Source organism: Nyctereutes procyonoides, unplaced genomic scaffold, assembly GCF_905146905.1.
Source record: "Nyctereutes procyonoides isolate TBG_1078 unplaced genomic scaffold, NYPRO_anot_genome, whole genome shotgun sequence".
NCBI classification, from domain to species: Eukaryota; Metazoa; Chordata; class Mammalia; order Carnivora; family Canidae; genus Nyctereutes; species Nyctereutes procyonoides.
The window spans coordinates 3,563,391-3,586,935 of NW_026575028.1; the positions used below are offsets into that span (position 1 = coordinate 3,563,391).

Below are 23,545 nucleotides of genomic sequence, written 5' to 3' on the forward strand. Positions count from 1 at the left end.
GTGTGGAGGATGGGGAAATAGTCTAGTCCTATGATTATGTCTCAATCTTTTGGTGAACCTGTCCATCTGGACTATGACCTTCACTAGTGCTTCTCTATTCCCACTCCTTGTCCTTAGGTGGGACAGTATGACTAAAGTTGGGTATTTCCCTTCCCCCAGGTAGTTTAGGCCCTGGTAAAAATAGTTTCTTCTTACAGCAGGCCATGTTAAGAAGAACAGACTGCTCTGGAGTATTTCATAGTGGTTCCTTTCTCTTCCCCTTCCTGGAAGCACAAGGGGATTTTTCTCCAGGATCCACTGTGAGGACCTGGCAGAGCTCCTAGAAGTAAAACACAAAAGTGGGAGGGCTCTCCTATGAATGAATCCCCCTAAAATTTTTTGTCTGTAGAGATATAATTGACCTACAACACTGTGTAAGTTTAAAGCATAGAACAGTGTTGATTTGCTACATTTATATACTGCAATATGATTACCACCACAGAGTTCACTAACATCTCTACTATGTCACATAATTATCATTTTGTGTGTGTGTGGTGAAATTAAGATCGAGTCTTAGTAACTTTGAAGTTTATAACACAGTATTGTTGACTATAATCACTATTTTGTGCATTAGATCTCCCTGCTGAAGTTTTTAACTCTCAGACTTATCCACACTGAGCCTCTAGCAATTTGTCAATTACAGTTTAGGTTTTCCTATGCTGGCACTGGTTCTCATGGAAGTTTCTACTCCAGTGTATTTTGTTTTAAAATTAACTGTGCTTAAGTGTAATTTGTATACAATAAAATGTGCCCATTTTAGTGAACAGTCTGTGAGTGTTGACAAATGTATATACTTGTATAACCTCCAACCTTTTGCCTCAATTATTTTTAAACTTCCTGGATGACCTGGTATGCAGCCAGGGTTGAGAACCACTGCTCTGTCATTCTTCATTGCCAGCCGAGGCCCTGGGGCTGTTAATCCTGAGGTTATTCACTTATTTCTGGGTCATGGTTTCTTCACATCTTTTGTTCCTAGATGGAACACCTGTAAACACCACCCCACCACAGGGGTCTCAATTTATAGATTGCTCATGTTATAGAATCAGGCTCAAAATAGAGATAGAAAATTTATTTAAATGATTAAGTCATTCATCTATCTACTGAGCATGTACCCATTTCCTATAGCTGATTCCTTCCTCCCTTTATCTCAACGTTAGTTGCCCTTGGACAGTAAGGACCTCTTTCCTCTTCCTGACCACCCTCCCTATGGAACATAATAGCTTCTTCTATCAAACAGGGTTCTTCATCATGCTCCTGGCACATCCTTGCTTGTTCCCTCTGTCTTTAAGCTCCTTTATCTCTATCTAAGCCTTCTGTACCATTTAGTCCTAATTCAAATCTCACCTCCACCACAGAGGCTTCCTCCCCTAACTAGATTTCTCTTACTTCTACCAGGCACTTGAGCACATAATTATGCTCTCAATGCCCATACAGCTCACCTTGCTTTAGTTATTTCAAATAATCAAATTCAATAAACAAATACGGAATCAGCGGAGGGTCTTCTTTGAAGTGGACATAATGCTAGGTTCTGGGCATTAGAGTAGTGACTAAGACAAAAAACAGACATGTTTCTTACCCTTACATGACAGACTCTAAACAAGTGTAATAAGCTCTACCCGAGGTAAGAGGGTTTCTGGATGTTGGAGAGAGCACTTGTCAAGGGAATGCATTATTTTTGATATTTACATCCATCCGTGCAAGAACACCATAGCTCTTAGAATACCAACTAGGTGGAGCTCACACTTCTTTGCATGTCCTGCAGTTCATACATACCACATGATCAAATATTTATTGGGTGAAACAACTCATGAAACAGGTACCGTTGGGAAGGTATGGGGTCATTATAGGGGCAGTTTAGCATCCTCTAACACCACGCACCCCCCCCTCCCGGTTTTTTCCTTTTTCCTTTCTACTTCATTGTCTCCTTCCTTCTCTGTTACTGGTCCCATTTCCAGTCTTCACTGGCCTAATCCTGGATCAGCCTGGGGCCCAGGACATTCTCAGTCATTGCTTAGCTTTGTACTCTCTTATCTATTCATCATCCTTTATTTCTAAGCTCATCCCGTCTGGAGAGAAAGTGCAGACCTGGAAAGCTGATGCTTTGTTCCTCCCCCCTTTTCACACCTAATTGATTGACTTTAAGTGAGTCTTGGTATGGATAGTTCGTAAAGCTCCCTGGGTGCTGCAGATGTATAGCCAGACTGAAAACCACTGATAGATTAAAGTTTTCAGAGCCTCCACCTTCCTCAGCTGAGGGTGATGGCCCCCAGAGATAAACATGGAATCCGGCATGCGCCAGCAGTGGCATTGCTTGCACTAGGGGTGGGGTAAGGACAGATGCTTCATATCTCGAGCATTTCAGCTCTAGAATGACTGCCACTGACAAAGTTAAGCCAACACCCTGGGGAAGACAGGGAGAAGAGATTTGCTAATAGAGGAATGCTAAGAGCAAGGAGGCAAACTGCCCTGTAAAATAGGAATCATGTGGTTTTGATGGGGGTTGAAGGAAGATGAGAAGGAATACCTGAAAAGTAGCTGGAATACTATTAGTTCTCAATAAATGCCAGTTTTTACAGTGCTATAGTGCTTTTATATTCATTTTCAAACTGTTTACACAAGAAGGAGCAGAAAGTAAAATTAGTTCCATTTTATACATGGGAAATAGAAGTTTAAAGAGATTATCCTCACAGGCCAGCTCATTGTGCAAATCAACTCTGCTGCATCATAGTGTGCAATGGCTAAAGATGTTAGCACTCAAACTTGACTGCAAAGATCATTTACCACAAAACCCTGAACAATGCAAGTAACCTCTCTGAACTTCAGTTTCCTCACCTGTAAGAAGAGGATAGGTTCCATACTTTCTGGGTTCCTTTTCAGTATAAGTCTACGATTAACCCAGGAGATGTGTCCTGGGGCTGGGACTGAGCATTCATAAGGACTAGGGCCCACTGCTGAGGAGATCAACTTCCCACCCAGTGTGCCATGGCCTACTAGTGGGCTTCAAATGGGTAAAGGATATGCCAAGTATCAACCCCTCGGGTTTTGGGGTGAGTGGAACTCCAGGGTTAGCTGCATTCAATTACAAATACCTTTACGTCTTTACACTCATGTGGGAAAATATCTTTTCCTGTCACTTTCTATGTGAGCCAATAAGAAAAAGGCTGAGAAGGCCTAAATGCAATTCTTCACTTGGAGTTGAGCAGGAGGCTGGATTTAGTCTACAAACTCAGGATAGTTTGGGGATATGCTCTTCTCATTACCCCCAGCTGCCCCTTTTCAGAAACCATCAGCCATGGAGGTGTGACATCAGTAGTTCCTGGAAAGGAATAAAGGATAGAAATATCTTAATGCAAGAAATATCTTGACGCGGGCAGCCTGGGTGGCTCAGCGGTTTAGCGCCGCCTTTGGCCCAGGGCGTGAACCTGGAGACGCAGGATCAAGTCTCCTGTCGGGCTCCCTGCATGGAGCCTGCTTCTCCCTCTGCCTGTGTCTCTGCTTCTCTCTCTGTGTCTCTCATGAATAAATAAATAAAATCTTAAAAAAAAGAAAAGAAATATCTTAACGCAAGAACTATCTTAATGCAAGAGCCTTAGAGAAACAGGCAGCTTCAAGGCCCCACCCTCTGTGCAAAGGAACCTGTATCTTCAGCTTTCCCTGCAGCTAAGGCAAAGGCAGGAATATGCCCGAGAGCAGACCCGGAGGGTTGTGCCCACGCCTCCCTGCAAGACTTAGAACTCCCCACAGGCGGCCCAGCCAGCTGCCTGGGCCCAGCCACAGCTGCTGGCAGGGAATCTCCAGGTCTAAAATTAGCCTCCAGCTCTCCACCCAGGCAGTTCCACCACTCTGGCAGACAAGGCCCTGCGGTGAGGTAATGACTGGGAGCCTGTCTGCCCCAGGACAAGAAGGGGTTAGGAGGAAGGCAGCACAGAGCAAAATCCCACTTTCCTGTTCTGGTCAGCCTCAGGCTGGAACTGGGCAACCAGGGGAAGCAAGGGGGTCTGTGTACGTGGGAGACTTGACTTTTGCTTTTCTTCTGCTTTTCCTCCCTGTCTACACCTATGGGGTACACCCTGTCCTATTCTTAATGCAAAGCACACCATGGAAGGGAAAGCAAACCTCCTAAGAATTTAAGGTGTGCCAGGTTTTCAATCAGCCACCACAACCTTGTGAGGTCAGGATCATTATTCCCATTATACTGAACACCATGAGGATGCTCATCAAATTAATTGACCTAAGTCAGTAACCCTGTGAGGAAGAATCCAGAAGTATCAGTCCCCTTCTTTTGGAGGGGATGTCTGCTTCCTGTAGGGACACCTCTAGGGAGGGCTTCTTCCCTGAGGCAGAGCCGGAGTCCATGACTCACTGACCTCTACCTCTAGGTCCTTAAACTTCTGATGGTCTGCTCAAGAAGCCGTGGTTGGAGCTCCCAAAATAAGCAGCCAACCCCATGGCCAATCCCTGGAAACAAGTTTCTCCCACTCCTGGGCTGAGCTGCAGAGGCAGGGGGGCCACAGCTTAGAAGCACACAGAAAGAATAAGTAGGAGGGCTATAGGAAAGATGACCCTGCTCACTAGGGCCCATGGAAATGCCCCTCAAAGTCACTAAGCCTCTCCAACCAAAGGCTTCCCAGAGACATAACAATCATTACCCCCTATCGATCATTATCCCAGGCTCCCCCTGCTCCCCTCGTACTTCCACCTCTCCTTCACTGCCCCGCCTATGGAACCTGTCCTTCCCAAATGAGTGGGGGAGGAGAGAATGCTAGAGGAAGGTGGAGGCGGGCTTCTGCTCTGTGATAAGAGCCAGGCCCAGGACCCAACTCCTAGTCCTGTTGAATGAGAAGGCAAGGTCCAGCAGCTAGTGACTGAGCCAGGATTTGAATACAAGTATCTCTCTGAAATCTCTTTTTTCCAATCTTTCTCTAGCCACTCCAGCTCAGAACCTCAGTGCTGGTGCAAATACTACTCTCTTGAAAATAATGTTGGAGCCAGAGGGGACCTCAAGGACCAAGTAGCCCAGCCTTCTCATTTACGAATAAGAAAATTGAGGCACATCAGAACCAAGATTGGAACCCAGGTGCCCTGACTCCCAGCCCAGGGTTCTTAGCCCTAACCATGCGCCTACAAGAAAAAGACTTCCAAGTTCTCCTCTAGCCCAAACACTCTATGATTCTATAACTTGGCTTCTAATTTCCGCCTTCTGGTACGACAGATCTCAATTAATCATGCAATTCATCAGTGACTCTCCTTGCTCCTTGGCCAAATACACTGGTTTCCTCTCAGGTCTCATCCTTCTGGACCTTTCATCTGTACCTGACACTGTTGCTCACCTTTTTCTGTATTTCTGACCCCCTCCTCCACATTTCCCTCATTGCTCATTTTGTCTCCCTCATTGGCTAGTTCCAGGCAGCCAGATGAGCAGATTCCAGCACACGCTCTCTCTACCCCAGTTTTGATAGTCCAACAAACATCAGCTAGGTCTAGGGGAAGGCTCCTGGGCAGGGCCACAGCCAGGAAACAAAATACCCACAGTGAGTGTTAAGTTACTCAAGAGGGATTCTAGACTGCATACTGAGGCCTGCTGAGCTTTAGAGCCACCCCACAGCTCTGACCTAGAGCTGAGAGCCAGTACACTGGAGTGAACTTCCTTCATCAGCAGGCTGAATAGGTTTGTGTATACCTCTTACCACCTCTTGCCTTAGTTTTTCCTCTATGTAAGTAGAGGCAGGCTGTACCTTCTGTCCTCCAAGTGAATTTTCCAGGGCTCATCACGCTGGATGAGTGTCATTTCCCACCCACATTGCTCCATACGCATCCCGAGACTGTAGCAGGGGACCCCTTCTCAGACGGGTGGAAAGGTGCAATCTTCCTTCAGGGAGAAATAGCAATCTCTGATCCTAAAATGTGGATGTAGCCTAAATTGCTCCAAGTTTCCCAGGAGCAAAGTTCCTCACGAAAACAAGGTACTATTGTTCTGCCTTGCCTTCTACTCCTTCCCTCACATGACTGGATCACGAAAACCCTGCCAGCTGGGGAAAGCGTCACTACCCTGGAACTTTCCAAACCTTCTTAGAGATAGAAAGGGACAGAAAAATATAGAAAAGCAACCCTTTCGGGCAGCCCCGGTGGCTCAACGGTTTAGCGCCGCTTTCAGCCCAGGGTGTGATCCTGGAGACAGGGGATCAAGTCCCATGTCGGGCTCCCTGCATGGAGCCTGCTTCTCCCTCTGCCTGTGTCTCTGCCTCTCTCTCTCTCTCTGTCTCTCATGAATAAATAAATAAAATCTTAAAAAAAAAAAAAAAGAAGGAAAGAAAGAAAGAAAAGCAACCCTTTCTTGAGGACTTTTTTCTTGGTTTTATTTTTTTTTATTTTTTATTTTTTTATTAAAAGATTTTATTTATTCATTCATAGAGAGAGAGAGAGAAAGGCAGAGACACAGGCAGAGGGAGAAGCAGGCATCATGCAGATAGTCTGACGTGGGACTCGATCCAGGGTCCCCAGGATCACGTTCTGGGCTGCAGGCGCCACTAAACCGCTGCGCCACCGGGGCCGCCTTTTCTTGGTTTTAGAAGAAACAACTTTGGGGTTTCTCCCCCACCCCCACCAACTCGCCTCTCTGGCTTTCCAATTTCTAAATATACCAAGCATAATCATTTGAGCAAACCAAGTTATGTATGATATATGTTTATCTTGCTAAGCTAACAGAAAACGACTTCAGATTTGTAAGGGGCACTAAAAAATTTCATAACTGTTTCCCTAAAAATATTACAATATATTGCTATTCCTCAGAAATTAAAATTCCCTAATTTTTGTATTAATAAGTCCCTTAAGCACTTTATGCTCATTTCTTTTGCTCAAGTGGTAAATACCAACTTCCAATTTAATATCACTTCTTCGATAAATGTTTTCCCATGACAGACAGGTGGTATTTCCTGAGAAACATAATTAAAGCTTCACTATTGTAGAAGGTTCCTTACGCAAATATTTTTCTTTCATGCATCAGAACAAGGTTGAATTGCTATTCAACATGTTAAATCAGACTTGAATAGTTTTTTCACCTCCTCTCTATAGGCTTCCAAATGTCTTCCGAACCCACTTATCACTTCCTCTCTGCAACTGGTCTTCAATTTGTCATCCATTTCATTTTTTACCCCCACACAGAATAGCTGGCAGTGGACTTCTATTTGCTAACTGGGATTAGGATTATGAAAACATCAGCCCTCATCAGCTTGTTTCTTTCTCCAGAGATGAGAATAAAGGAGATGACAATATTTTTTTTAAAACAATAAGTACTTTTCTACCAAAGGCTCTCATGATTTATATGTTTCAAGACTATTGATTTAAAATCAACTTCATTGGGATACCTGGGTGGCTCAGAGGTTGGGCACCTGCCTTTGGCTCAGGGTGTGATCCTAGACTCCCAGGATTGAGTCTCACATCAGGCATCCTGCATGGAGCCTGCTTCTCCCTCTACCTGTGTTTCTGCCTCTCTCTCTGTGTGTCTCTCGTGAATAAATAAATAAAATATTTTAAAAAAAGAAAAATAAACTTCATCTAAGCCTATTCCCTATCCCTTTTCAACTCAAGGAGGTGAAATAGGATATCATAACTCCATTTGCTTTTTTTTTTTTTTTTTTACTCATGAGAGATACAGAGAGAGAGAGAGGCAGAGCCCGACGTGGGCTCTCGATCCCGATCCCGGGTCTCCAGGATCATGCCCTGGGCCACCGGTGGCGCTAAACCGCTGCGCCACCGGGGCTGCCCTTGCTTTTTTTTTTTTTTTTTATGAAGCTCTCTACTTTACTAGAAAGGGCTGGTCTAAGGCAGAGAGGGTATGAGAAACAAAGGGACCTGCTGAATGAGAAAATGTCACATCTTGGCCTGCCCTTTGCAATATAAGAAGTCAACAACAAGAGCCTCTTTGCTGATTACCCACAGCTATCAATATCAATGCAGGGTGTCACAAGAGAAATTTCAGAAAATCCACAAGTCACCCTCAACAGCAGCTGAATTGGGTACACAATCCCCCCCAGCTAGGTAACAATAACTTCAGTTCATTGGCTGGCAAGTAAAGATAGATTAACAGACTTGAGAATGGGTTATATGCTTATTTTGTACACCACCAGATTGCTTGTATGGATAGGAAAAAGGACCTCATGAAAGTCAGACAGCAAAAGAAAACATTCCCAGCAAACAAAAAGGGAACAAGTAATGGCAGAATGGTGAGGGGCATGGTGTGCTGTAAAGCACACTACTCAGGCATCAGGAATTCTGGGCTTAGCGCTGCATTCTTGCTTAAAACTCTCTAGGCCTTAAATTCTGCATCAGTGAGATGAGGAGTTTGGGCAGATTATACTCTAAGAGGCAACTCACCACTGCGTTGAGAAAGATTTTGAGACTGCATCTAGGCTCAGGGGAAGAATTATATGTTCTACTGAAGAGGTCTGCCATTGGCCTGGAATAAGAAATGCAGGTATTTTCCATCTCAGATTTTTAAAATCTCTGAGATCCATTCTGTTCTAGCATTCTCTACAATATGTGAAGGACACCTCCCAAAAGACAATCAAAGAGAAACAAGGGATGCCTGGTGGTTCAGCCGTTGAGTGCCTGCCTTTGGCTTGGGGCATGATCCCGGGGTACGGGGATCAAGTCCTGCATCAGGCTTCCTGCATGGTGCCTGCTTCTCCCTCTGCCTGTGTCTCTGCCTCTCTCTCTGTGTCTCTCATGAATAAATAAATAAAATCTTTAAAAAAGAGAGAGAGAAACAAAGGGGCCTTAGAGGCTGATTACATGAATTAAAAAACAATAACAATTTAAAAAAACAAGATGATAATAAAAACAAGCATACATAAACATGTATTCAGACTGTTCTAAGTACCTTATATGTCTTATTTCATTTAGTTGCCACAACAAAAACCCAATGAAGTAGAACTATTAATATCTCCATTTTACAGATAAGTAGCTAGGACATAGTGAAGCTCAGTCCTCTGCTCACTAAAGCACAGCTTACTGAGAATTGGAGCTAGGATTCAAACCCAGGTAGTCTAATTTCAGAGATTTGCTTCTGACCCCTGTGCTATGACAAAGGAAGAAAAAGCGGGGCAAAGACACTGGCAGATGGCACAGAAGGCATAACAGCAACCTCAAGAGTTAAGGTAGAAAGGATGGCTATGTCCATATGGAGGAAACATGCTGTGCCCACTCAACTCCAAGTTCACCACCTGCCTCTTCCAAGCACTTCATCCATGCTCATGGGGAGGGTGAAGCGAACCGCCATCATCAGATCCCCTGGGGCCATCTCTGGCTCTTTAACAACCCTACTTGGAGTACATAAGACCACCCCAGATATAGTAGAAATAAAAGAAAATATCTAAAATAACAAAAGAGGGGTGCCTGGGTGGCTCAGTCGGTTAAGCATCCGACTCTTGATTTCAGCTCAGGTCATGATCTCAGGGTTGTGAGATTGAGCCCCTGGGCATGAAGCCTGCTCAAGATTCTCTCTCTCTCCCTCTTCCCCTCCCTGCCTGCCTCTCTCTCTCTCTCTCTCCCAATAAAGAAAAGAAAGAAAAGAAAAGAAAAGAAAAGAAAGAAAGAAAGAAAGAAAGAAAGAAAGAAAGAAAAAAGAAAAGAAAAGAAAAGAAAAGAAAAGAATAGAATAGAAGAAAATATCAACTTTGAGTTTCAGACAACTTCAGTGCAACAGAAGATCCAAAAAGAGTAAGGTCGGCTGGCACAGAAATAACTGGAAGGCTTCAAGGAAGAGATGGGATTGAAAGAATGGGCAGAGCTTTGAAAAGCAAGCATTAGCAATATAATGAGACTAGACAGCAGCATTTAAGGGAGTGGGAGGAGACCAGCCCAAAAGGGCTGACTCTGCAGGGATGAGAAGCGACAATGAAGCTATTGCTCTCTGGATTGTTACTTCCAGTTCTTAAGGCTCTTCTCCATCTCCTACCAGTGGGACCGCTTCCTGGCTCTCTTTCTCCCACATAACATCTGTCTCCTGCAACTAAAGTAAAGGGATTTATTGGGAGAATGTCCCCAAATCAAACTCTGGGAACTTACTGTGTACCAGATAGTAGGCAAAGCACTCAGGCAGAGTTCTTGACTAAGGATCCATGGATAGGTGTCAGGGGCCCAGCAGAGCATGCAAAACATACGAGGGGACAGATTTCTGCACAAATTTCCACAGTTTCATTAGATTCTGCAAGTGTATGTGAGCCACAAAAGGTTAAAAGTCTCTGCCCTAGGAAGACAAAGTGGGGGAAAGTGCCCAGGTCTAGCACTCTAGAAATTCACTATCCCGTGGGGGAAGGCAAACACAGACATAAATAACTTTGATGGAAGGCAGACTTTGATAAGTGCTCATAGAGGTTAAAAAAAAAAAAAAAGCCATAAAGCCATGATGGAAGGGGTACAGAGGCAGATTTCAACTGTGTGGTGGTTAAGATACCCTCTCCTCCCAGCCTGGTTTTGGGATCCAAGTTTGGAATGAGGAAAAAAAAAAACTAAAAAACAAAACAAAAAAAAAATCCCTCTTACTTCTCCTCAGACCCAAACAGAGCATTTGGCTACCCCTCTTTCTCAGGTACTCCCAGTAGAAAACTGAGTCTAAGGCTGACCCTATTCTAGCCAGAGAGGTGAAGGAGGACATAGTTTTCAGGACAACAGGAAGTGGTAGCAAGGAGATGCTCTCCTGAATATGAGCAATGACTCAGTTCTACATTTTTCCCCCTCTTTTACCCAGTTCCCATTCTCTGAATTCCTGAGGTACTCACTCATTTTGTGCTTAATCATGTCCTCTACCCCTTAATCATGATTAGGTAAATCACTCCTAGACAGCCCCCTCACTCTCCAAGCTAGTCTTCTCTCTCACCCCTCCGCTTGGAAATTTTGTGCCATTGCTGTGTTTCACACTTTCTTCCAAGAACTATTAATCATCTTAAATCCTTATATTTGTTTATGTGTTTATTTATTTATTTTTTCATGAAATGTAAGCACCATGACAGCTTTGAATTTCTGGTTCACTTTAATATTCTAATACCTAGCACAGTGCCTGGACAAAACAAGAGTGCAATAAATATTTGCTGAATAGATGAGTGACTGTCTCCTGTCCCTCTATATTGTCCTACAGAACCAGCATAATATCTAAATCCTAGAGAAGAAAGTGTAAGGAGAAATGAAAGCACTTTTTTTCTCATGAGAACATCTTTGGAGACGTTGGCTGGCCAGGGCTGCCCTTAATTAAAACGATCATAGCAGTGTAGCCAGAGAACCATGTGTGAAACTCACAATCCGACATTCTGTCACCGACATCAACTCTACCACCAAATTCTGACACTTCTTTCTTCAACAGGTCTCAGCAATTGTCTGTCACCCTTCTCAGCTAGACACTCACTGCCCATGCTTTAGGTCACTGAGAGAAGTACCTGATTAGCCTCTCTATCTCCAGGCCATCCTGTAATCTTCCAATAGTTTTCATCTACCTATAGCCACAGTTCCTAGGACATAAAAGGTATTATCCAACAAATGCCTGAAGAATCAAGGTAAAATCAGTGAATGAAAAAGAAAACATTGCCTTCATCACATCAAATCCCTGCTTTAAAAAATGTATGTTACTCCCCACCAAATCCAACCTCAGTAGCTTAGCACTTGAGACCCTACAAGCATGTGACAACCATTGTCCCAACTTCATCTTCATACCACGTGTGCCTCTGTGCTATAGGGTTTGCATTCCCTGGAAGTTTACGTAGCTTCTACTATAACCCTCAAATGGGAACCTTCACCTTTGCTTACACACACACAATTCCCAATAATTACAGGCTATCGGGGTTGGAAATAGTCTTAAAAGTTCAAGCCAAAGGACTTCCTTTTGAGAAATACAGTGAAATACTAAGATATGCTGGACAAAATATGACTTTTTATTTATAAACTTATTTTTATTTACATAATTAAACAATCTATAAAGCAAGGGAAATCCCCAGGGGTCAAAATATAAAGAACTGAGGGGTGCCTGGTTGGCTCAGTCAGTAGAGCATCCGACTCTTGATCTTGGGGTTTTAAGTTCGAGCCACATGTTAGATGTAGAGTTTAATGACTTTTTGTTTTTAATTTGAGAGCGAGATTGTGAGAGAGGAAGAGAGAGAGTGTGCACAAGCTGGTGGGAGGGGTAGAGGGAGAAGCAGACTCCCTGCTGAGCAGGGAGCCCAATGTGGGACTGATCTCAGATCTCAGGATCACGACCTGAGCCAAAGGCAGACACTTAACACACTGAGCCACCCAGGCGCCCGAGTGTAGTTTACTTAAAAAAAAAAAAAATACTGAATGTCAGAGCAGCAAGCAAATACTAACACTTCGGCAGCCTCTTAGTTTAGGGAAACTAACAACTTTAGATAATAGATTAGAAAAAATAAATGTTTTAGGTTATTATAAACAGAAGAACAATATAGTATCTAAATAGTATTTTTAAAGGAACCAAATAGAACCAAATAAAACTTAGAGCTTTGCAAATTATAGTTATTGAATCCCTGAGAAAATGGGGTGGGTCGTGTCTCTTTCTCAATTTCTCCCCTCCGCTGTGCCTGTATACTTCTCCCAGAAGCTGTTTGCCTGAGATTTGCTCCTCATCGTCCTCTCCCTTTTTTCAGGCTCTCTCAACTGAGCTGTAACAAAAAAGACAACCAAGAACTGAGATGCTCCATTAACACTCAGTCCCTGGTTCATGAGGAAATCCTCAATGTCCTTACTCCTCCTGCCAATCCTTGACTCAGAGGTGGTGGTAAGCAGTCAGGAGACCAGCTGTTTGGTGAGAGGAGGGTGTGTATGTGCACATGCCTGCATGCATCTATTTGAACCTTGGGCTGGCAGGCAGGGTGGAAAGGAGTGGATCAGAGGATTTGTAAGAAGATCTCAGCAGAGAGGCCTTTAATCTTCGAGGCAACTGCTTGTATGGTGGAGACCATGTTGTCAGAAATGACCTTGGAGACCGAGTAGCCAGAAGCGCTGGGATAGCTGCCACCTCTCAGTTCAGGCAACTGAGTCATGAAAGATCAGTGCCAGCGTGGCGAATACTGACTGTCCCCTTGACACCTCAGTGACACGGGAGAGGTTCCAAGCCTAGTCCTGAAAGAGGCAGCTCCTTCCAAAGATTATGAAACTGAAGCCCTCAAAAGAAAAGGCACCTGCCCTAGGACCCTCAATAAGTCAGTTACAAAGCTAAGATTGAAACGAAGATAACTGCCCAGTGTTCCTGGCTTCCAGTCCCAGAAATCCTCAGAGTGTGCTCGGGGACGTGCAGCACATTGACAGGCTCCCATTTCCCAACTGCAGAGCTCTTGTGCCCTGACACCTCCCCAACAGATCCCTCGTTCTCAGCAAAACCCTTGACTTCAGACCCACCCCTCCTACCCCCTAATGCAAATCTTTGCCTGGGATGGGGATGGAAAGATGGGAGTCAGTGCTGAATATGACAGAAGAAAAAAAAAAGGGTGGTTAAAGAACATGTATTTGATGGCAGGTGCTGGACATGGATGTCCTGAGAACTGCTGAGGACCAGGCAGTACTGTATCATGGATTGAGGTGCTGGCAAAGAGCTGGTTGAGGAATGTATCTATAGACTCCTGCCTGTCCAGCCATTTTCTAATTCCTACTAGACTGCAAACTCTCAGGGGGAAGAGATGGGAACTCATATTCATTGAGCTCTTAATATGTGCAAGGCTTATATTAAATAATTGGGCACCTAATATGTGCTAGGCTCACTAAATCTTACTGAGAAATAAGAAAAGCTCTACAGGGAGGGCATTATAACCCAAAGTGTGCCCCCCCATCCCCTTACCCAGATGAAGCATCTGAGTCTTGAAAAGGACTAAGTACCTTATGCAAAGTCCTGCAACTAGTGAGTAATAGAGCTTGGATTAAAGCCCTGCCTTGTCTTCAGAGTTCATCATTTTTTCCAGGAACTATCAATGCTTTTTACCCCCACTCAGTCCCCCACAAGAAGGTAAATGCTCCATAAGCATTTAAAGTTTTAAAGTGAATCACTTCGCAGACACTCCAGATTTATAAAATAAATAAAAATTGAAAAATACACACCACTCAATCTCTGGGCATTTATATATAAAATCCTTGGTCTGCTTGGAATGTTATTTCTCTATTCCCACCCCCACCTTTCTTTCTCTTTTTTCCCATCCTTGGGCCGTTTTCCCAGGTCTTGATACTGGAAAGCACAATTCTATCTGGTATGGAATAGGATGCACGCATAGCCTCTGCTAGGCACCACAAGAAAACGTTTTTTTTTTTTTTTTTTTAATTTATTTATGATAGTCACACAGAGAGAGACAGAGAGAGGCAGAGACATAGGCAGAGGGAGAAGCAGGCTCCATGCACCAGGAGCCTGACATGGGATTCGATCCCGGGTCTCCAAGATCGCGCCCTGGGCCAAAGGCAGGTGCTAAACCGCTGCACCACCCAGGGATCCCTAGAAAACAGTTTAAATGAAATTGGTAGAGGAGAGAGATAACATCTCTTCCCCGGACCTGTTTTCCTCATCTGTTAGTAAAGGGGCTGGATCTCTGATGTTTGTGACTTTATGCACCCATAAGCCACAGGCTGGGCAATGGCCACAGGTCTTCATGTTTATGGTCTCACCATTGGTCTGGTAGGGTAGAAGCCCATATGACAAAGGTTCCCCAGCCTCTCTGACCAGTCTCCTAGCTGCTTTATCAGGGGTGATGGGGTCCCCCAAGTTTTATTGAATTTTCCTTGTATTTATGTCACTGTTCTCAATGATGCGGACTCAGGCCCCAACATCTCAGAAAATTCTAAGCTTTTAACGATACTCATAAAAAGGTGAGAATTTATTTTTGAATGCCATTCAACTTTTCAACACATAAGTAAAGACCAAAAAAAAAAAAAAAAAAAAAAAGACTGGGAAGAATATTTTCTAGCTTATATATCTAGAATTTTTGTTTAAGGTATTCCAGAATCCAGCATCTGGTTATCACAGCTTATTATACTTTATTTCTTTTTCTTTTTCTTTTTTTTTTAAATTTATTTATTTATTTATGATAGTCACACAGAGAGATTGAGAGAGAGAGAGAGGCAGAGACACAGGCAGAGGGAGAAGCAGGCTCCATGCACCGGGAGCCCGACGTGGGATTCGATCCCGGGTCTCCAGGATCGCGCCCTGGGCCAAAGGCAGGCGCTAAACCGCTGCGCCACCCAGGGATCCCCACTTTATTTCTTTTTCTTTTCAACAATCTCTAGGTCAAAATAGTAGAATTATAGTGATTTTTCATTTCTTCTTCATGCTTGTTTTTTAAAGATTTATTTATTTAATCATTCAGAGAGAGCGAGAGAGAGGCAGAGACACAGGCAGAGGGAGAAGCAGGCTCCACCCAGGAAGCCCAATGTGGGACTGGATCCCGGGTCTCCAGGACCACACCCCGGGCTGCAGGCAGCGCTAAACCGCTGTGCCACCAGGGCTGCCCTTCTTCATGCTTTTTTACATACCATAGCACTTCTATTGATTTTTTGTATGCTTTAATTAGCTTCAGTAAAAGTTAAAGTGGTATACAAGGACCATGGAATGTAAGATGACATAAACTAGAAGTCATTGTTGGGGGAAAGAAAAAATAAAGATATAGAGGTATAAAATTCATACCAAAAGACGGATCATAAAATCTTTTATACTTTTTTCCAGATGAACCAATAATTGAATTCTAAACCTTTCTAGTAACCAATACAAAGGGAAAAACCAGGTAGTTGCACCATTTACATAGCCAATAAAATTTTAAACAAATTGACTGCTCAAAAGAAGCACAACTATTTCTAAAGTTTTTTGTTTTTTTGTTTTTTTTATGACAGACATAGAGAGACAGACAGACAGACAGAGAGGCAGAAGGAGACATAGAGAGAGACACACACACACACAGGCAGACACAGGCAGAGGGAGAAGCAGGCTCCATGCAGGGACCCCAATGTGGGACTCGATCCTGGGTCTCCAGGATCACACCCCGGGCCGAAGGCAGCGCCAAACCACTGGACCACCGGGGCTGCCCACTATTTCTAATATCAAGACCAGAGAAACCTTTTTGGAGGGTTCTCACACACAGGATAAGCAATGTTTTTCAACTCCACCCTGGTAGCAGTTTTTTTTTTTTTCAAAGGTTTTATTTATTTATTCATGAAAGACATAGAGAGGCAGAAACATAGGCAGAGGGAGAGGCAGGCTCCCTGTGGGGAGCCAACCTAAGACTCGATCCCAGGCCCCTGGAATCACCATCTGAGGCAAAAGCAGACGCTCAACCAATGAGCCACCCACGTGCCCCATTGGTAGCAGTTCTTATGGAGAATTTCATAGGGCTGTCTCTCATTGTATTTAGGTCACTGGTCTTCATTGGCCACTCCTTAAGTTATTGTATCAGTTGTATTAGAGGACCAACAGCACAAAAAAGTAATTTTACTGGGGTTAATGTGCTTGAGACACACAGATGTCATCTGGTATAATGAACATGCATTATTTTTGTAATCATAAACATTAAAATAAAGCATGTAAAAAAATAAAGCATGTATTTTCATACAGAAAACATAAAAACAGGCTAAGTGAATCTGTCCTTGTGGTAGCCACTGAAAGGGAATTCTTTTTTTTTTTTTATTTTTAAGATTTATTTATTTATTCATGAGAGACACAGAGAGGCAGAGACATAGGCAGAGGGAGAAGCAGGCTCCCTGCAGGAGATCGATGTGGGACTCGATCCCGGGACTCCAGGATCACGCCCTGAGCTAAAGGCAGATGCTCAACCACTGAGCCACCCAGGCGTCTCTGGAAGGGAATTCTTACATGTTCTGCTTCTTCATCAGGGTGCTCATTGCACAGGGAGATTCAAGCTGTATGTGCGCTTTTCTGAACATGTAAGATACTTCAATGAAAAGCTATGAAAAACAAAACACACACACACATGCACGCACACACACAGTCAGGGACCATAAGGACAATCTGTATCCTTATTTTCTAAAAATGTTGGTTAGTAGTTTAAAACGATTTTTTTAAATTTAGCTAAAAAATAAATTACATACAAAAATATCACAAGGATAAAAATAATATTCATTTTTGCTTGTCTCATGGATACTTCTAACATTGAAAGCAGCACTTATTAGAACCCAAAAGTCTGCAAAATTTAAAGGGCTATCCATCATGCTTTGCTCAGAATATATAACATATTCCACCCAACGCCCTTTATATACACCATCCAAACTGTTCTTCCCTCTTCCAGTAGTATTTTTTTATATATCGGGTAACATATAAATCTATTAATTATGGATCACAGGCTAAAGGGGTCTGAAAGCTCAAACTATATCATTGGCCTGGTTTAGACTTCATCATCCTTGGATATAACGAAAAGTCTTTGTGGAAAATCAAAGGGCAGATTTTTGAGACTGGTGGAACTTGGTACAGAACTAGGCTCCAAGAACAGCCTCTAGGCCCCCTTCCAAAGCAAACTGTGCTATGGCGGCTGCTCCGCTCTGCTCCATAAAGCTTAGCACTGGAGGGCAAGACCAGGCTCTGTGGTCTGGAAAATCACTGCAGTGCAAGTACCAGCAGCTCCTAAAACCAGCACAGAGGTGGTTACTTCAGAAGACCTGGTGCTGCAAGCAGTTATAATCAGGCAGGGCATCTGAACAACTCCCGGGACGAGGAGTGGTAAGGAGCCTCAGCAACCCTGAGCAGGCGAATGGAGCCTCAGTTTGGAATGAGGGTCCGTGGGTGGCATGGGTAGGAGAGATGGTGAGATGTGCTACTGCAGTTCTCCTGGCCATGTCAGAAGAAGGGAAGAGACCAGGGAAAGGAGATGCCAAGTCTGGGTAAGGTCTCCTCCTATCTGTCCCACACAGCATTCCTGGTACACACGGTGCTGAGTCCAAAGAAAACATGCTCATATAAAAAAAGCATTAGGGGATCCCTGGGTGGCGCAGCAGTTTGGTGCCTGCCTTTGGCCCAGGGCGCGATCCTGGAGACCCGGGATCGAATCCCACGTCGGGCTCCCAGTGCATGGAGCCTGCTTCTCCCTCTGCCTGTGTCTCTGCCTCTCTCTCTCTCTATGTGACTATCATAAATATATATAAAAAAAAAAAAAAAAAAAAAGCATTGATAGCTTAATTCTTATTTTGCATATGTGTTGAAAGCTTATTGTTATTTATATGTATTATGGTACAAGGAACAAGAATTCCTAGGTTCTATTCTTGGATCCATCACTGAAAAACAAAGTATTTGCCAGTGGAAAATATCAGGTGCTTGGAAATTCAGAGCTTACCATCCATAACCAGGAGGTATTTATTCAAGCACCTAGTGTGTGCCCAGAATTGAATACTGATTTGAAGATACACACAGCAGCCAGGTGGCCAGGATGGCAACATAAAGAGACATAAGTAGGACAAAGGAACAGGAGTCAGAGGTCCCACAGGTTTGAAGGGCAGTACAGCCAGGGCATTGGGAGATGAGGTCCAGGGCACAAGGAGCACAGGAGTCAGGCTTGGCTTCCCCTCACTACTCACCTCTGCTGAGTGTCAACTCTAAGCCACACCATCCCAGCTCTGCCCACACATCTGTCTCATTTGTTCTACCTCTTTCCCTGCCTGCGGCTCAGATTACCCTTCTGCCCTGAGTTACCTCTGCCTTGGAGGGTTTGTATCCTTTTCAAATCAGAATGGCTGTGGTGACCTCAGGAGCTGAGCTGCCTGCCTGCCTGACATCTGTGGGTGTGCCTCCCTAGGCCCATTCAAAGTCAATCAGAAGTCACAAGGGCCAACCAGAGAGATGTGTTTTAGATTTAAGGCAGCAAAAGCTGATTAATTACTGAGCCTGGAAACACTTTAGGGTTCAGTGGGTAAACGTGACACTTCAACAGGGACATACCAGAACCAGCCCCGTGAGATCTAGAAAGAGGCTAGCATGCTATCATTCTGTCCTGGCTCTGTGCCCAAATGCAATCTCTTGGCCAGCACCAAGTTGGTCCCAGCAGTAGGTCAATTATAGAGCAAAGAATCTAGAAACCATTTTAGTCCAGACCTCTGCCCCAGGCAGGATTTAGCTAATCCAATCTGAACAAATGGGTATAACTTGTTAAAACCTGCCAGGATGGAGAGTCTTTAAATTTCCAATAATAGTCTGTTCCCAGGGCTGCTTTTCAGCCAGTATGCTCCAGTACAGCTGTACCAGTTATTAAAATACTGAAATATTTATGACCGTGTTAGTATATAGTGCCTGCCCCAAGCCCTCTGAATGCCCCACTACCACCTTGACCTATCCCCAGGAGAGCTTCATGATTCAGCAGTCAATGGGCTAATGCCAGCCACAGCAAAGCACTTTCAATACCCTGTTCAGGCATCATCCATGCTAAAGTACCATAAAACTGCTTTACCCTTGTCAGTTCCATTCTACAATGTTACCTACCCTATTCTAAAACTGCTTTCTCTTATCTACCAAAAAAATGCCAGTCTTCAAGGTTGCTTTCAAAGTCTTTCATAATATAACACCATCCTATATTCTCCCTCCTACTCTCTGTTTCATCAAACCCAGATGCTCAACATTCCCAAACACTAACTTTTCACTGGTCTTTATTTATACTGCTTTCTGCATTGAATAGCCTCCTCTTTCCATATCCGTTAAAGTCTCCCAACTCAAGATCTCCTGAAATGTCAACACTTGCATGAAATATTAGTTGAAAGAGCTGTATTCCATTTCCAGAAGTGTCACAGCAACATCTAGGCTCCACATCTGTAAAATGCAATAATTGTTTCATATTGTGATTATTTTCATATATGCACCTAAACTCCCCTCCTAGAGAGAAAGCCATTGAGAGGGCAGAAACCATAATGTAGTCATCATTCTATCTAAATGACCTGGCACAACGCCTTACTCAAAGTATGTGCTAAATAAATATTTGTTTAAATGAATGACTGAACAGTTCTAATTCTTTTGTCCAAGGGACCCATTTTCTATCTGTTAAAGATTTGGGTTGTTTTTCTCTGAAGTTACTCCAATTGTGGGTGTATCTCTTTCTACATATGGAACCCAAATTGCACGTCATCCATATCTTAAACTACTGGGTTATTCCATGAAGATGAAGCAGGAAGCATGCTCCCCTGTCATTACTTTACCACCCTGGAGTTTGTGACTGCCTTTTCTCCATACACTTCTTCCAGCATCAGATCAATGTATCGGTCACACAAGGACAGGCAAATGAAAGGTTCTTGGTAAAAGAGGCCAGCCTTACAGATGACAGGAAGTCTGATGGTAGAGTGAGTTGGCAGGAATTGCTAGAGAGAGGAGGTAGGGTGGCTTGTTGGGAAGCAGAGCCAAGCTGGGACTCTGGTTGCTGTGGTCAAGGCCATGGGTGCAGTCCTGGGAGGGAAGTTCTATTGCCAGGTTGCTGTTGGTGTGCCAGGGAGTAAAGAAGGGAATGCTAGCAAGCCTTTCCTTACCTCTACTCCTTAATTCCTCCTCCCTTGCTCTGCCTCCAGAGGAATAGCTCAGAGCTGGGAGTAAAACCTATAGGACACGAGAGGACTTTGATGAAAGATATCTGGGCTTCTTAAAAACAAAGGAGGATGGGAGACAAGGAGCCAGAAACCACAGCCACTGTCTAAATCACATTCCAAAAGGAAATCCAGGCAAGAGTAGAAGACAATGGGACAGCCCAGAATGAAAAGTCCCCCTGCAGAGCAAATGGGTTTCAGGGTTCTAGGAGGCTGAGACAGGACACAAATGACCCATCAGTGCCCAGGCTTGGGCTCTCATTAAAACAAAAACATTGGCGACTTCCCTAACTCGGGCCACCTCTCCCGGAGCGCTCCCCATTAAAGCACTCTCAAACCTACCAAAAAAAAAAAAAAAAAAAAAAACATTGCTGGAATTGGAAGCTGGGAACACCTTTTTGGAGAAGAGTCCATTTGGAAATGGAAGTAAAGAATAAGGAAACCCAGTCAGAGAGTTATGATTCATCTAAGAAGGGAAACCAAACAGCCCCACGAACTGATAGCTAAGGCTGAGCCAGCCAACAGGAGTCAGAGGTTAGGAGCCAGAGTATGAAATTATGATGATGGCAAACTGGTTCTGGCCTCCAAGGAGAAAGCACACTTGAAGTAAAGGAAAAGTGTGTTGGGGATGGGAAGAAGAGACGTTATTAACATCAGGATCACAAAGCAACTGCTTTCCTCTGTTTTTAATCTGTGCTGAGGATCCCACTGGCTACCACACTAACAAAATGGTGGCCACGCTGAGAAGGGATATCCCAAGGAGGAGAGAAGGGTGATCCCTTCCTGGGGCCTCCCACCTGTACACATTCTACCTGGGCTCACCCACTTGGGACTGAGTGGCTACAGTATGGAAGAGTAGATTCACTGTCTTTCAGAGGGAAGAGCAAGGCTCAGGGGAGGGAAGAACTAACTAGGGGAAGGCAAATTTCGGTCATCAGAAGTAAGAGCTCTCCTACTTAGAGCTGTGGAGCTGTGGCCAAGCAGAGCCCTCCTCAAGATGTGGTGAGCTCTCTGACCCTGGAAATGCTCAAGCAGGGATGATCACACAATTTAAGCATCCAGACTCAAAGGGACCTTGGAGATCAATTTAGTCCAACTTTCTCCTACCTGAGAAGCCATCATTTCTTGGATCCCCCGACTCGTTCATGGCAGAACCAGGATTGGAACCCCAGTCTCCCTGCTCAGAGCCAGAATTACTCCAACAGAGAGGTTCTGCCATAAATATATGTCTCTACCTTGAACCAGCTCAATTACTGACCCTAGTAATTCCCTCTCTTTAGCCACAGGAGGAGGCAAAGCACCACACCCAACTCTGGGCAGAGCAGTTGACACAAGGACATGTCCAAGCATCTTCTCACCAGTCACTTCATCACTGCATACACCTTCAGAATTTCCTCAAAGGAGAAAGTGAAGGCATGGGAAACAATGTGCTTGAACTATGAAGCTCCACTCCTCAGGCTTGGGCAGGGAACCTCCTCATCTGGAGTTTCTCCACTTTTTCCTGCTATTACACTGACCTTTTCCAGTTCCTGACACTTCCAGAGTTTTACTTTGTTAGGTCCATCTGGAGTAAACTGAAAATGACGTCGGGTAGCCATGGCTACTGAAGTAAAACGAGACCTTTCCCTCCCATTTTCCTAGGAGGAAACTGAGGCACAGAAAAATTAAGTGGCTTTAGCTAAGTTAAAAAGAGGAGTAGGAATCTAACCACTGCCTGGTCCACTGTCTCCACGACCAGGGTGGGTCTGGTGAGTTCAGTACGTTCCAAAGAGAGCTTCAGGTGACTCGCTAGAGCGGTGGCCAGGACTAGGAGAGTGAGGCTCTCCCAGGGAGGAAGAGGAAGGGGCTGGGAGGGGGGCGGGGGAGGGGCAGGGGGAGGACGGGGCTCTCCGCCGTCCGGCTAAAATAAAGAGCCCCGGAAAGTGCAGCGGGAGAGGAAACGCAGCGAGCCCTAGAGCAGCCGGCGGGCAAAGTCTGGGCCGCGCTCCGCGGAGCGCGCCGCCTGGGGGGACGCACGGCCGAGGGCGCCGTGACTCAGATCCCCAGCCCACACCTCCGCCGCGCTGCCTCGCTGGGGGCTGCGAGCCTGGCGCGCGGGAGGTGCCCCCGCCTGGGCGGCGGCTCCGCGGGGCGGGCGGGCCCCCCGGGGATGCCCCGGCCCCCTACAGCCCCGCGGGCAGGCCGGTCTGGAACTCGGCGACCAGCCCCCGCGCCGCGCGCCGCCGCCCGGGCGGGCAGCAGCACGCGAAGGGGAGCTGCGAGTCGGGTCTGGGGACTAGAGTCTGGTCTCCCCGCGCCGGGAGCCACGGCCCTGCCTCCGCCCACCTCCGCGCCCTCCTCGTCCCCCCCGCGCTACTTACTGCGGTTCAGGGGGTTCCCGCCGACCTGAGCCGACGCCGCCAGTTCCAGATAGAGAGTCCAGAGCCCCACGGACACGAGCGCCAGCGCCAGCAGCAGCCGGAAGCGTCTCCGCAGCAGCTTGACCGGGCGCAGGAGCAGGAGGAGCAGCGCGGCCCGGGGGCTCCCCATGGCGCGGGCCGCTCCGCACCCGGCCCCCGGCCCCCGCGGGCCCCGCACCCCGGGCGTCTCAGGGCTGCGCCGCGGCCGCGCTCCCCGGGCGCTCTCCAGCCGGCCGCCGGCTCATGCTCCGCGCTCGCGGGGCCCCTCAGGTCTCTGCCCGCGAGCGGAGCCCGCGCCTCCCCCGCGAGTGTCCTCGGCGGCCGGCCCTGCCCTCCGCGCCTCTCCTCGCCGCCCGCCCGCCGCCCCCCCTCGCCGGCTCGCTGGCTCCCACCGCCCGCAGCGAGGCTTCCTCCCCTGGTGCGCGCCCGCACCTCCGGCCCCCGCCGCCTCCAGCTCCCGCGCCTTCTCCCCGCCCAGGGAGCGGCCGCACACCCACCTGTCCCGCCCCCTTCCCGCCCCCGGCCCGGGCACAGGTGGACCCGCCCCTGAGGAGCCCCGGGGACCGGGAGGG

The 23,545-nt window shown here is 45.8% G+C and overlaps 1 protein-coding gene across 1 annotated transcript in view; it reads right to left on the bottom strand.

The window, feature by feature from the left end:
- B4GALNT3 (beta-1,4-N-acetyl-galactosaminyltransferase 3) overlaps positions 1-23,333 on the bottom strand; it is a 98,236-nt gene extending 74,903 nt beyond the window's left edge. Inside the window, exon 1 of the mRNA XM_055315484.1 lies at positions 22,935-23,333. Coding sequence (XP_055171459.1) covers positions 22,935-23,103 — 169 coding nt within the window. The 5' untranslated portion in view covers positions 23,104-23,333. The remainder of the gene's footprint in view (positions 1-22,934) is intronic.
- Positions 23,334-23,545: the final 212 nt, after the last annotated feature.